The sequence below is a fragment of the Epinephelus lanceolatus genome, chromosome 18, assembly GCF_041903045.1.
Source record: "Epinephelus lanceolatus isolate andai-2023 chromosome 18, ASM4190304v1, whole genome shotgun sequence".
NCBI classification, from domain to species: Eukaryota; Metazoa; Chordata; class Actinopteri; order Perciformes; family Serranidae; genus Epinephelus; species Epinephelus lanceolatus.
Window position 1 is genome coordinate 30,827,021 of NC_135751.1, and position 14,932 is coordinate 30,841,952.

The 14,932-nt window shown below is 39.1% G+C and overlaps 1 protein-coding gene and 1 gene segment (V, D, J or C); both read left to right on the top strand.

The window, feature by feature from the left end:
- The first annotated feature begins 895 nt into the window (after positions 1 to 895).
- Positions 896 to 13,717, top strand: LOC144458580 (uncharacterized). The gene is made up of 18 exons (XM_078161085.1): positions 896 to 974; positions 1,411 to 1,702; positions 2,556 to 2,566; positions 7,213 to 7,530; positions 7,675 to 7,974; positions 8,069 to 8,380; positions 8,489 to 8,773; positions 8,959 to 9,258; positions 9,353 to 9,664; positions 9,773 to 10,057; positions 10,243 to 10,542; positions 10,637 to 10,948; positions 11,057 to 11,341; positions 11,509 to 11,835; positions 12,051 to 12,359; positions 12,716 to 13,015; positions 13,160 to 13,308; positions 13,513 to 13,717. The coding sequence occupies exons 1-18, from the start codon at positions 956 to 958 to the stop codon at positions 13,519 to 13,521; spliced, it is 4,425 nt and encodes a 1,474-aa protein (XP_078017211.1). The 5' UTR covers positions 896 to 955; the 3' UTR covers positions 13,522 to 13,717.
- Positions 3,569 to 6,310, top strand: LOC144458579 (Ig mu chain C region membrane-bound form-like). The segment is given in 3 exon segments: positions 3,569 to 3,917; positions 5,358 to 5,494; positions 6,287 to 6,310. Coding segments are annotated over 3 exon segments (417 nt in total).
- Positions 13,718 to 14,932: the final 1,215 nt, after the last annotated feature.

Here is a 14,932-nt window from a genome sequence, read left to right on the forward strand (position 1 = left end):
TCTTGTAAGGTAGATTGCCAGAAAATAACCGACTATGGACAGTGTAGATATTAGGGAACAGGTTTTTGTATGCAGTGGTTGGTAATTTGCTGAACTGTGACTACGCTTTTGACTACTGAGGAAAAGGCACCACGGTCACCGTCACCTCAGGTATGTAATCTTAATATTTCTGATTAGAGAAGAAATTTTGTAATCCCATTACTAAAATATTTATTAAAAGTTTCATGTCGTCACAACTGTTGGCCGGTCATAAGAAAGCCAACGGTGTTCTGTAGCCTGACAAAGAATATACAAACTATTAAGTTCAGTTGGAACTTAGGTCTATTGACGGGGACATATTTTATTTTGATTTTATCTGGTGCCGATACCAAATTGTATGACATGAAGTAATGGGATATTACGATAATGAGTTTTTGTGAGAAGTGTGAATTGGCTCTCTTAACTGTAACAACTGGGCTTTTGACTACTGGGGAAAAGGCACCATGGTAACAGTGTCATCAGGTAAGATTTGAAGTTGATTTCTCAAAGCGTCAAGTCTTACTTTACAAGTAAAGTGTTTTACTGTGGTATGTACTGTGGAAAGTCAAACAGCAGTGTTCTCAGTAACATTGTCATCAGGTAAGATTTGTACCATTTAAAACCTACAGCAGGATATTTTTCCTTTTAAAATTTCATGTTTAAATTAATTTCTAAACGTGTCAAGTCTCACTTCAAAAGTAAAACGTTTTAATACAGTATGTACTGTGAAAAGTCAAACAGCAATATTCTCAGTAGGACACAATGGTGTATTTTATGGCTGAGTATATTCTGGGTTATTTAACTGTATTGTATAAGTTAGTGGGATCAATTACAGACTTTTTGCGCGTGCCATTAGGTGTAGCCTTTTGATACTAACAGATAAGTAGATTCAGCACTGTGCTACTACGCTACTTTTGACTACTGGGGAAAGGGTACAATGGTAACTGTTTCATCAGGTAAGAATTCTCTTTAATCTTGTACACAACTGTTGAATTTGGCATAAAGTAGTAATTTTTGCAACAATAAGACGTCAACTCATTTAATGGATGGTAACCGACTTTATAGCGTCATCACTTCAATTTAAAAAATGACTCGTGATTACTGTCAAAGTTGTGTATTTAAAATTATTTATTGATTTGTATGTTCACTAACAAAAATGACTCGTAATATTATTGAGTGAGGTGAACAAATAACAGCATTAAATAACTGAAATAGGGAAAGTCTCTGTATGGAGGACAAATGATAAAAGTTATCGCCTTCAATGTGCTTTTTTACACTGCTGATCTACCCAGTTGTCTTCTCAGTTTTAACTCATGCTTGGTTAAAAAAAAAGTCTGTTATGTTGTTTTCAATTTTGGTAGTTTAATTACATGTATGTTTTTACTTTCTCAGCCACTCCAAATGCACCAACTGTGTTTCCTCTGATGCAATGTGGTTCTGGGACTGGAAACACGGTCACTCTTGGTTGCCTTGCCACCGGCTTCACACCCTCCTCACTGACCTACTCATGGAGCATAGTAAATGGGGCTGCCTTGACAGACTTCATTCAGTACCCTCCAGTACTGAAAGACAACCTTTATACCGGAATAAGTCAAGTCCAAGTGAGCAAACAGGACTGGGACGCCATGAAATCCTTCAGATGTGATGTGACACATGCAGCGGGAAATCAACATGTTATTATCAGGCCATGGAAGCTCAATGGTAAAAATGTCTTACAAATGTCTTTTTTAATTGTTGATTTGAAATCTAGTAGTGTTGCATGTTGGAAATGTTGACATATTTTATAATTGTGCAACAATTTAAAGGGTTTTTAATTCAGTTTCTTAATGATACAATTTTGTAATAATAACTAATTAATAATGTCATACTAAATTAAGGTAGATTACAGTATGAAACAGAATATCTTCAGTCAGAGAAAGTTTGACATTTTACAATGCAGTAAACAAAGTGCTACAAGGCTACTCATGAAAAGGATAAAATATTGAGTTCTTTTCAAGATAATTTGGTGATCTATGTCAAATAACAAAGTTTATTTAGAAGTTAAACCTTTTGTTGTCATAATAATTTAACAATAATCACATTTGTACAGCACAATCTGTACTATAAATGCAGCTTTAAATGCTTTCAGCAAAAACCTAAAGGTAGACAAAAAAGGACAGGGACAACACAATAATAATAATAATCATCATCATCATCATCATCATTTAGTTATTATCAATAATGCATTCATAAATGTTATTGATGTACGACTAAAAAGTTCATTGCTTTCACTTGATTTTGTAGGTTTTCCTGAGACATGTTGTGAGAGGCAGACTTTACCAATTTAGCCCAAACTGCTTATGTTCAAAATTGTGACGGGATTTTCAAAAAAAAAAAAAAACAATACTTGGTTTAACCGTTATAGAGACAAATATGCTTCAACATATCATTTAAAAGGAACATGAACACAGAGAAGAGCATAAAACTAAAATACAACTGTTATCAAATTAAATTTGTGTGAAATCTCCTTAAATGTTTTTAATGTTAGAATCTGTAAGCAAACCAAACAGTGAGGTGGAATGAGAAGGCTGAAGCTCAGCTGCTGACTCAGTCAATTTTATTCCTGGCTAATTATCTGTATGTCTTCTGCATCTGTCCGAGAATAGATTATTGCTATGTGTGCTGCTTCTTTCCGTCTATCTGCTTAATCCTGGTTCCTCCTAACGTCTGCCTCCACTTTCACTGCATGTTGATGACTAACATTCACTCTGTGTTCGCTTGCCCAAACACTCAATGTATATGCAGAAGCAAGCATTAAAGCTCTGCTGTTAAATTATCTAATTTTCTTACCATGAAAATCTTTTCTTTTTGACTCTTTCTGCACAATTTAGTAACAAGCCACAAATTATGTCAGTTAGAGGAGTGGAATCACTATGTGCATACGTGTGTGCAAGTTGCATAACATGCAGTAGTTCAGTGAAGTCATAAACTCAGTTATATTGTAAGTCTATAGTAAATCTAGATTACATGAACATTGTACCACATTGTTCACCTTTGCTTCTGCATATATATACATAAATGATTCCTTGCTTCTGCATACTGTACATATATTTGTGTATATGTTTGTTTTTCAGGGATATATCAGTTGCCAACTCTTAAAGTAATGACCTGCTCTGATGAGGGCACCGAGACTACCCTCTCCTGCTTTGCCAAAGATTTTTCACCAAAAGATTTTGAGTTCAAATGGCTGAAAAATGAAGCAAAAATCACCACTGGAATAACCAACATCAAAACACCTTTTGATGAAAAAAAGACAGAGAATGGAATACTGTACAGTGCAGCAAGTTTTCTGACAGTGCCATCACGTGAGTGGACTGACACCAATACGTTTACATGTGAGTTTATGGGGAAAGGTGAACAAGGTCCAACGTATGTGAATTCATCTGTGACCTACAAAATTCCTAAACTTGTTGATGGACCTGGTGAGTAAATTGCTACTTTTTCTTTAAAATATGTGTGTACTGTAAATATAATTTCAATTCATGTCATTTTGCAGCCATTTTTGTTCAATAATTGTTTAATAATTCCTCATTTATCACACTCAGAATGCGTGGAAGCAGATGTGGAAGTAACCATCATAGAACCAACAATGGAGGACTTTGTTTTAAACGGAAAGGGAAATGTAAAATGTCAAGTCAAGATAAACAAACCATCTGTCCAAAAGATTTTCTGGGAGACCCATGATGGAAAAGACATACCTGATGCTGTTCCAGTGAAGCCCCCTGCAGGACATAAAGGTACATACGTCGCTTTACTTCCCATCACATTTGAAGAATGGAGACAGGGGGAAAAGTTCATCTGCATTGTTGAACATGAAGACTGGATAGAGCCACGTAAGGAAACCTACATAAAGACGACTGGTAAGAAAAATAATCAACAACTATGCACTAAAAGCCTGTGTTTAATTCCTCTTGTCGTGCCATCAAACATGTTAAGGAGTGTAAGTTCTAAGTGTATTTTGTAGCAGAGATTTTGTACAGTACTGTGGGAACTTTTATCTGTGGCAGGAGCCCTAATTGTTCTCTCATGTTGCAGGAGGACCACCTCAGCGTCCTTCAGTTTTTATGCTACCTCCACTAGAACATACTAAAACAGAAACTGTGACCCTGACTTGCTATGTGAAAGACTTCTTCCCTCGGGAAGTTTATGTGTCTTGGCTTGTCGATGACGAGGAAGCAGACTCAAAATACAAGTTCCATACCACAACGCCTGTAGAAAATGATGGATCATATTCTGCCTATGGCCAGTTAACCCTCACCCTCCAGCAGTGGAAAAATGATGACACTGTGTTCAGCTGTGCAGTTCACCATGAATCTGTGGTCAACACAACTAGAGCTATTGTCAGGTCCATCGGGCACAGAACATTTGAAAAAACCAACATGGTCAACCTCAACATGAACATCCCTGAAACGTGCAAGGCCCAGTAGATGTTATTCTGTGTCGCTGTGTCTTCTGCTGTTTGTTGTTTAATGTTTGTTGCTTGTGATATGACACTGTGTTTGTCTTTTTAATGCAGATTCAAAATCAAAATAAAAAAAGCACTTTGCAACTCTGTTGATGTATATCGCATGCTGTTCACGTCTTTATTTAATCAAGCTACATGTTTATTGTGTGGAGTGTCTCAGTGCTATCCTAATGCAACACAAATTAGGTGTAGCTGTCACTATGTACTAACAACATCATACTGCATTCACTAAAATCACACCACCACTACCCCACTAACTTCAGGCACCAATTTCATTATATAAATCCTACTTGTTCATTGTTGTTTGTAGACAGAGCATTAACACTGTTTGTGTGACTCGTCTGTGTGTATGTGTGTTTCCTCTACTGGGTCTTGCACCCCCAACGATAGACAGATGATTCTCTAAAGTCTCACTCGGGCTGTGTGGTCTCTTAGTCAAATGATGACTGATTCACAAGCCAAGTCATGCATGCCACACTAATGGTGGGATCTTTCAAAAGCAATTCAGGATCATTGTAGGACAACTTTGATCAACATAATTAACATTTTTAGTGGGACGTGCAAACTTATCAGGCCTCGCTGTACAACAATAATAATGTAGTAACTGATTAACGAGGCATACGTCAGCAGGACTGTTCTTCTCCTTTGTGGTTTTTTATTTTATACTTTGACTGACTGACTGACTCATTCACTAATTAAATCCACTCCAACCTGTGAGGTTATAAAACGTATTACCCTACTACAGGAAATTAATAGAGTTAGGTCATTGTCTCATGAGCTACTGTGCAAAGCTGGGTTTGTTCCAAGTATTAACTGAATGATTGCTATACACTAGAATTATGGAATGTGGAGTTCTACCAAAGCAACAGCGACACAGAGACAGATAAAGACAACATGGTAACCACAGCCATCACCTTCATCCTCCTCTTCCTTATCACTCTGCTGTTCACCATCGGAACCACTGCTTTCAAGGTAATAATGAGTTTATATCTTAAAGTTATGCAAAGACACCTGAGTAAGCAGTTTCATGTATTCAAACAACACAGATGGGTTGGCAGAACTCCTTTTACATGAGAAGTGACAAATAGGATTATAATGATCATCATGACGCATCACATCATAACTACCACAGTAAATATTATCATGCATTACGACTACATCTGTTACTTTATTTACCACTCTGACCAACAACTAAAATGATCATCTTTTCACATATTATTCTTTTACTTTATACGACTATTTTTAAAGTGCATGCAGAAAAAGCTCAACTCTTAGTGATGCATGCATGTTCAGGTGGTGGACACAAAAGCAGCAACAACTGTGCAAGTGAATGCTTTGAAATATCATAAACTTAAAATAAAAATCACCTTCATGAAGCAAGAGTTTTAAAGAATTTACTAAAGAGATGTTGAATCAACTCTGTGGTAACCTGTGGTTCATTTAGTTTTATTTATTTATTTATTTATTATTATTAAATGTTTATATTTATTTATTTATTTTACTTAATATGTATTATTCTCTAGTTACTTAAAATTCCAGAGCTATGATATTGAACTGAATTACATTTTGCAGGTGTTGCTGTTATTGTGTGTTAAATATTATCCCAAAATCTTCTCATAGGTTACTAGAGCTCAATTAACTTAATAAATAAGTGGAGCAAACTACAACAGAAGCCAGCTGTAACACTTTGCTTGTCAAATGCTGAAACATTTATTTTACAATAATATTAACGCACATTTTTTGTTTTTTGTTCTGTCTTTTCAGATTAAATGACACAAGATGAACTTTCTGTAAAAAAAAAAAGTTTTTTTCCCACACATTTGTTCTTATAAACGCATAGTCTTGCATGTAAGTAAGCACAATTGTCCTTTTTCATTTTAATTACAAAAGCTTTGTCTTTTTGAAAATAAATTTTTAAATGAAGATAACCACTGAAGTTGCTCCTCCAACTTTTTTCTCCTCCAGTAGTGCTGTAGTTTCATCTATAAAGGTTTAACACATACATCTCACAACAATACTGATTCTTTTTTTCTAGTTTGTTAAAAAAAAGTATTTTAAAGTATTTTATAATGTAACATGTTGTTGTGTTGGTCATCTCCCCAGCACCTGAAATCAGCAGCCTATGTTCGACTCAATCATGTAAATTTTAGGTTTTACAGTTGGTTAGCTCTCCAGTCTATTATTAATAGACTGGAGAACTAAAACCTTTAGCAAAATCATGAGCAATCTATGTGAACACACATGTAAACTGATATGAGATATTTAAATGTGCTCTCTGTTTCTCTTACTGGCACAACCACACCACCTGGTGTCTGTGATGCACCGTTGCTCTCTGCATTCTTTCACTTCTGTATTTTGGTACTTTTTCGGGACCTGGGTGTTACTCAATGCTTCCGCTTGCTGCTTGCCTTGCTCACTCTGCCCTGTCATGCTGTGACATCTGTGCAACAGACCTCCAGCCCTGTCTCCACCTGACTTTAAGACACCAGACACTGTAAAAGTACAACTCTGCCATCTAGCCTCAATACAAAGATATGACACTTAGAATTGAGCCAGCACAATTGGTTACTTGATCAAAATCTCAAGGTACGTATAACTACAAACTGCAATCAGCTCTTATTTTACAAATGTCTACATCCAATGTTTACAATGAGTCAAGTAATGAAATGATCTCTTCTCTATCTCAGAAGAGCGGGTTGTGCCTCCAAACATCACATTACACCCTGTCTGGGACAATGTCCCTGTCAGGGCCTCATCAGTCAGACTTGTCTGCACCCTAAGTGGCTACTTTCCAGACAAACTAAGTGTGGAGTGGAAGCGGGACAACCAACATCTAAAACCTGCCAAAAGCCCAACGAAGCTGCAGAGTGCGGACGGAACGGGGAAAACCTTCAGTCTAACCAGTGAGATTGAGCCAAAAACAACAGAGTGGGAACGAGGCTCAAATTTTACATGCAAGTCAACTCACAAAGATCAGGAATATAAAAAAACAATAAGCATTTGTCAAAGTAAGTATTTACAGCTAACTGTCTCACAGCACAGTATAAATTTTTCTGAAGCATCATCAATGTTTTATGATAAACTGAATGGAGAAATACATTGACAAGTTTTAACAAGATGAGTATGTTTGGACAAACACTTTTTTCCTGTAGTCCATGAAAGCGCCCCTCCCTCCATCCATGTGGAGATTCCCAGCTTCAAGACAGTAATGATGGCAACAGGATCCAACGTGGAAGCAACATGTTTGGTCCGCTCTGATTTTGACGCCAAGTTGACCTGGCGGATTAATGGGGAAGATGCAACACATGTCCAAGTGACGCAGGACAAAAACTCAACTTATATATTCAGTATTGTGACGGTTTCTTCAACTGAATGGAAAAAAATAAAGTTAATAACATGTAAAGCTGAACATCAGTGCTTCTCACCCACTGAGAAGACTGTGAATGTTGCAGGTAAGATGACTACACAATATGAAAATCAGACATCTTGTCACAGCAAATCACCCAGAAGAATAAATTCTGCATTCCTTCTGTCTGTATCATCCAGGGCCTGCAGTTACAACTCCTGTGGTCACGATCAGGAGATCTTTTAATGAATTGCTGAAGGGGAACAGTGCTGTGCTGGAGTGTGACATCACAGGACTCTCAGCACGTGACCTGTACATCACTTTTCAAGCTGGCACCTCTGACATCTCTGAAAAACTGTATGTTGATCTTCCTGAAGCCCCAGGCCTGCATTCAATCAGTAGAAGCTTCCCTGTCCCGCCAGAGCACTTGAAGAAAGACAAAAGTTTCACCTGCAAAGTGTACCAAGGCTTCTCTGCGGATTTTACATCAAACTCCATTGGAAATATTTTTGGTAAGAGTCTTACTTTTCATTCCCTTCATGACTGTTCATTTCCCATTTCACAGTCAAATAATCTCAAAGAGACTATTTCACTGATAGACTGATTCCTTCCTAATTTAGCGGACCCGTCAATGAAACTTCTTCTGGCCCCCAGTGAAGAGTCAGGATCACAGACACTCGTATGCTCTGGACAGGGTTTCAACCCTCAAATTCAATGGTCTTCTGAGTCTCAGCAAAGAGCTCCATCAACTAATGACATCAGCATGGGTGCAGATGGGCGTGTGACAGTGACCAGTCAACTTCAAATCACTCACAAAGAGTGGAGCACAGGGAAGGTCTTCACTTGTCAAGTATCAGACAAGTCCCTGGGCAAAAACATCAGAAAGGACATCAGCCTCTGCTCAGGTACAACTAAGTGAAGAGTCACAACCCCAGCTGTCTACTGACAACATTGTGACTGACCTGAAAATTGTTTTTGACAGACTTTGAAGTCAGTGTAGTCTGAATTTGATCAAGCATCTTTTACATATACATAGTTCGCTCAGTTTTCTGGTACTGCTTCATGATTCTTTTTCCTTGCTCCCTGTCAGCTTATTCAAGAGCCCCTCCCTCCATCCATGTGGAGATTCCCAGCTTCAAGACAGTAATGATGGCAACAGGATCCAACGTGGAAGCAACATGTTTGGCGCGCTCTGATTTTGACGGCAAGTTGACCTGGCGGATTAATGGGGGAGATGCACCACGTGAACAAGTGACGCAGGACAAAAACTCAACTTATATATTCAGTACTGTGACAGTTTCTTCAACTGAGTGGAAAAAAATAAAGTTAATAACATGTAAAGCTGAACATCAGTGCTTCTCACCCACTGAGAAGACTGTGAATGTTGCAGGTAAGATGACTACACAACATGAAAATCAGACATCTTGTCACAGCAAATCACCCAGAAGAATAAATTCTGCATTCCTTCTGTCTGTATCATCCAGGGCCTGCAGTCACAACTCCTGTGGTCACGATCAGGAGATCTTTTAATGAATTGCTGAAGGGGAACAGTGCTGTGCTGGAGTGTGACATCACAGGACTCTCAGCACGTGACCTGTACATCACTTTTCAAGCTGGCACCTCTGACATCTCTGAAAAACTGTATGTTGATCTTCCTGAAGCCCCAGGCCTGCATTCAATCAGTAGAAGCTTCCCTGTCCCGCCAGAGCACTTGAAGAAAGACAAAAGTTTCACCTGCAAAGTGTACCAAGGCTTCTCTGCGGATTTTATATCAAACTCCATTGGAAATATTTTTGGTGAGAGTGTTACTCTTCATTCCCTTCATGACTGTTCATTTCCCATTTCACAGTCAAATAATCTCTAAGAGACTATTTCACTGATAGACTGATTCCTTCCTAATTTAGCGGACCCATCAATGAAACTTCTTCTGGCCCCCAGTGAAGAGTCAGGATCACAGACACTCGTATGCTCTGGACAGGGTTTCAACCCTCAAATTCAATGGTCTTCTGAGTCTCAGCAAAGAGCTCCATCAACTAATGACATCAGCATGGGTGCAGATGGGCGTGTGACAGTGACCAGTCAACTTCAAATCACTCACAAAGAGTGGAGCACAGGGAAGGTCTTCACTTGTCAAGTATCAGACAAGTCCCTGGGCAAAAACATCAGAAAGGACATCAGCCTCTGCTCAGGTACAACTAAGTGAAGAGTCACAACCCCAGCTGTCTACTGACAACATTGTGACTGACCTGAAAATTGTTTTTGACAGACTTTGAAGTCAGTGTAGTCTGAATTTGATCAAGCATCTTTTACATATACATAGTTCGCTCAGTATTCTGGTATTGCTTCATGATTCTTTTTCCTTGCTCCCTGTCAGCTTATTCAAGAGCCCCTCCCTCCATCCATGTGGAGATTCCCAGCTTCAAGACAGTAACGATGGCAGGAGGATCCAACGTGGAAGCAACATGTTTGGTCCGCTCTGATTTTGACGCCAAGTTGACCTGGCGGATTAATGGGGGAGATGCACCACGTGAACAAGTGACGCAGGACAAAAACTCAACTTATATATTCAGTACTGTGACGGTTTCTTCAACTGAGTGGAAAAAAATAAAGTTAATAACATGTAAAGCTGAACATCAGTGCTTCTCACCCACTGAGAAGACTGTGAATGTTGCAGGTAAGATGACTACACAACATGAAAATCAGACATCTTGTCACAGCAAATCACCCAGAAGAATAAATTCTGCATTCCTTCTGTCTGTATCATCCAGGGCCTGCAGTTACAACTCCTGTGGTCACGATCAGGAGATCTCTTAATGAATTGCTGAAGGGGAACAGTGCTGTGCTGGAGTGTGACGTCACAGGACTCTCATCATGTGACCTGTACATCACTTTTCAAGCTGGCACCTCTGACATCTCTGAAAAACTGTATGTTGATCTTCCTGAAGCCCCAGGCCTGCATTCAATCAGTAGAAGCTTCCCTGTCCCGCCAGAGCACTTGAAGAAAGACAAAAGTTTCACCTGCAAAGTGTACCAAGGCTTCTCTGCGGATTTTACATCAAACTCCATTGGAAATATTTTTGGTGAGAGTGTTACTCTTCATTCCCTTCATGACTGTTCATTTCCCATTTCACAGTCAAATAATCTCTAAGAGACTATTTCACTGATAGACTGATTCCTTCCTAATTTAGCGGACCCATCAATGAAACTTCTTCTGGCCCCCAGTGAAGAGTCAGGATCACAGACACTCGTATGCTCTGGACGGGGCTTCAACCCTCAAATTCAATGGTCTTCTGAGTCTCAGCAAAGAGCTCCATCAACTAATGACATCAGCATGGGTGCAGATGGGTGTGTGACAGTGACCAGTCAACTTCAAATCACTCACAAAGAGTGGAGCACAGGGAAGGTCTTCACTTGTCAAGTATCAGACAAGTCCCTGGGCAAAAACATCAGAAAGAACATCAGCCTCTGCTCGGGTAAAATAAAAGCATAATCCATAATCATAATTTTGCATTAAATGTAGAATAAATAATCTACATTCACACTGTTTCTGAGTCATCCATTAAGCCTTTAAGACATTTTTTCTCATCATCATTACTTGACAGGTGTTGCATTTTCTCCATCCTGTCACACTGTTTTTCAGTAACTCCAGCATCATCTCAGGTGGTTGGCATATATGTTCAGGGACCACCACCACAGGAGCATCAGTACAAGGGACAGGTGACTGTCACGTGTCTGCTGGTCGGCCCTTCTCTTGATGATTTCTCCGTCACCTGGAAAGTAGATGGGAAGAAATATTCCCAAAATGTCCATAGGGAGCCACCAGTGAGTCGCAACAATGAGACGGAGACAATGCGGAGCACCCTCAGTGTGTCAGCGGAGGATTGGCATGCACATAAACGAGTGTCTTGTGAGGCAAAGCACCGATGTTCCAACAAAGGCTACAAGGACCACATAAGCAAAAGCAGAGGTAGTGCTGTGCATAAAAACCAATACCTTATAGCTGTTTCTGCATATGTAGAGTGTTTAACATAGATTAAGAAGGCAATATTGCATCAGAAACTCTCCATAAAAAAATAGTATTCCCCTTGACATTTGTGACGGCTGTGAGTGACAAAATTATGAGACTGAAATAGCAACAACTGCAGCTGTATTTACTTTTGTCTTCTTTTTGTGTTTCTCAAGAGCTGCATCCACCAGCAGTGAAGATAATAGAACCGGCTGCCTCTGACCTGTCTACGTCTAACTTCCTCACACTCATTTGCCTCGTGTCTGGATTTTTCCCATCTAACATCATAGTGTACTGGGAGGAGAATGACCAGAGACTCCCTTCAACTGTCTACACCAACAGTCCTGCATGGAAATACACAGGGAGCAGCACTTATTCAATGAGCAGCAGACTAAATACATCAAAAACTGAGGACAAGGAGTCTACGTATTCTTGTGTTGTCAGACATGAGTCATCTTTTGAGAGCACTATAAAGGATGTGTATGGTGAGCTGAAATTAGCATTTAGTGAAAACTGCATTTCACTGGATTTGTTCATTATATCAAAGAGATAAATCAAGCCAAACCTAAGAATCAGTGTTGGGGCCAATTCGGATATATTTAGCTGATCATATCAGCTAAAATAAAACTGATCAAACTTTGATCCTTTCCTTACTGTACACTGTGTTTTCTCCACCTCAGCTTGCCCTCTATGTTGCTCAGGAGCAGTTGTGCAGAGAAGCATATCGCTTTAGGGAATTTTTATGAAAGCATTTAAGTACAAAAGTTCTTTGACTTTTCTTGCTCTGTGACCTTCCCCAAACACAAATTCATTAAATTCTTTTTCTGACTATTTTCCTCAGCCTCAGTGACCCATAGCAAACCTTCAGTTACCTTGCTCCAGGGCTCTGGTGAACTTGTGTGCCTGGTGTTTGGCTTCAGCCCTGAGTCCATTAGCATCACCTGGTTTCTTGATGACACTGGAGAACTGCTGGAATACAACACTAGTGAACCACACAGAGGCCCAGACGGGAAGTTCAGCATCCAAAGCCACCTTCGTCTGTCCAAAGCCAGCAGGTTCCTTGGGGCAGTCTTCACCTGCAGGGTGACACATGCAAACACCATTTTAAACACCACCCTATCCCTGGATGTATCCAACCCAGGTGCTAGTTTGTCCATTGATCCACATCTTACTTACACATTAAAGATTGAACATACAAGGTTATTAGGAATTTCTCTTTGTACGTCCAGTGTGACAAAGTCAATGTAATGGTTAACTAACAAATCTCATTTTGATTGTGTCACAGAAATCTTAGAGGACTGTAATTTCTTAGATGACATCAGGCATACTGACATCAACCACAGCAAAGGTGTGGACAGCTGGTATATGGCTTTCGCCTTCCTCCTTTTCTTCCTCATATCCCTCATCTATGGTGTCCTTGCTACCATGATTAAGGTAAGAGACAACAATTGGTATTTTAAAGTAATCTTCCAGTACTGTAGTTCACTTGTATGGTTGTAATATCCCTGTTATAATACTGCCTTTATTTTGGAAGGCTGATATGTTTCAATAGTTTGGATTTAGCCTTTTTACATATATATTTTATACACAAAAAAACTGTCACCAATTCCTGACACATTCCCTGTTTTTTCCTTGTAGACTAAATGATGATGATCTCACAGGACAGATCCCATTCTATGATCCAAATATGTGACCTGAGGATTTCTGATGGCATATGGTTTTACTAGTTTTAAAGTTTGATTAAATCTATTTTTTTTTTTTTTTTAATGGAAGTGGTTTGTACTGTGTTCATTTCTTTTTTGCGTGTATGTTATATATTTGGTGTGGCTTGTATGTGGTGTATTAATAATAAATAATGAAGCGTTGAATTCTAACTTTAAGATTCAAATGCTAATATAATAAGCAAATATTCTATCACTGGACTTGTTGCATTTACAAAAAATAAATAAATAAAGATTGAAATATTTCAAGGACAGTTTGTCATAATCTCTGATTTACTCTTCAGGGAAATGCTTTATACGCAATATACCATATCACAATACCAGCACCCCTGCATTACTCAGATTGTCCACTAGAGTGAGACAAAGCTCCACGTGCAGCTGTGGTGACTTGCCACCTCTAAGTCAAACACTAGTTGTGTAGTAATTTCAGGATGGTGACAGGTCTGAACTGGACGTACTAAGTGGTATGATACAGAGATGTATTCACTTGAAAACACACACAGAGACTGTTTTTATATCTCATCTCTGCTCCATACATACATACACAGAGTCACTGTAAATGTGTGCACACTCTTGAGTTGGAGCTGCGTGTTTATGTCTGCATTTGTGTACCTTGTGGGTTTAAAGGAATTCACATCTGGGAGGGATGACACTAAGCACATTCAGGCGGACTATTGGCTACCTCTGGAGTGATCTGGCACTGTGTGTGCCCTGATTGGCTGGGGATTATTCAAAAAGTTGTCAAATACTTGCCACAATTTTCAAAGTGTTTTTGCTTGTGCTACCCATCCCTGACACATATAGGACAACTTTTCTCTCTCTACAACTGCAGTTGAGGCACCACTGAGCGAGGTACTTAACCGCAAACTGACCAGTGGCCGACACTCGACGGCTGTGGTTTTACTGAGAAACTTGCAGTGCTGAACATGTTAAACTGAATATGAAATAGTGTAGGGCTGAAAAAAAGCAGGTAAGCCACAACCAGCATTACCTAGGAAAAACAGATGTATCTAAGAGAAAGATTGATCTTATTTAATCTTAAAGTTCTCAAGAGAGAAGCAGACTGTCGAACACACAGACCTTTCTGTGACATGTCCTTTTAAACCACAAGGAAACAAAGGAAAATATAAGACGGGAAAAAGATATGCAAGAACAAGTTTATCATAAATAAACAAATGATGTCATTCTAATGATCATTACAGCATTATCACTGTTATTACTGTCATGATCGACATCATCTTCATGCTATCTTAAAAGTTCACACGCACACACTCTGCCTGTTGTTGCTGATAGAGATGAAACAGTTAGTTTCACAATAAACCGTGATAAAATTCCTG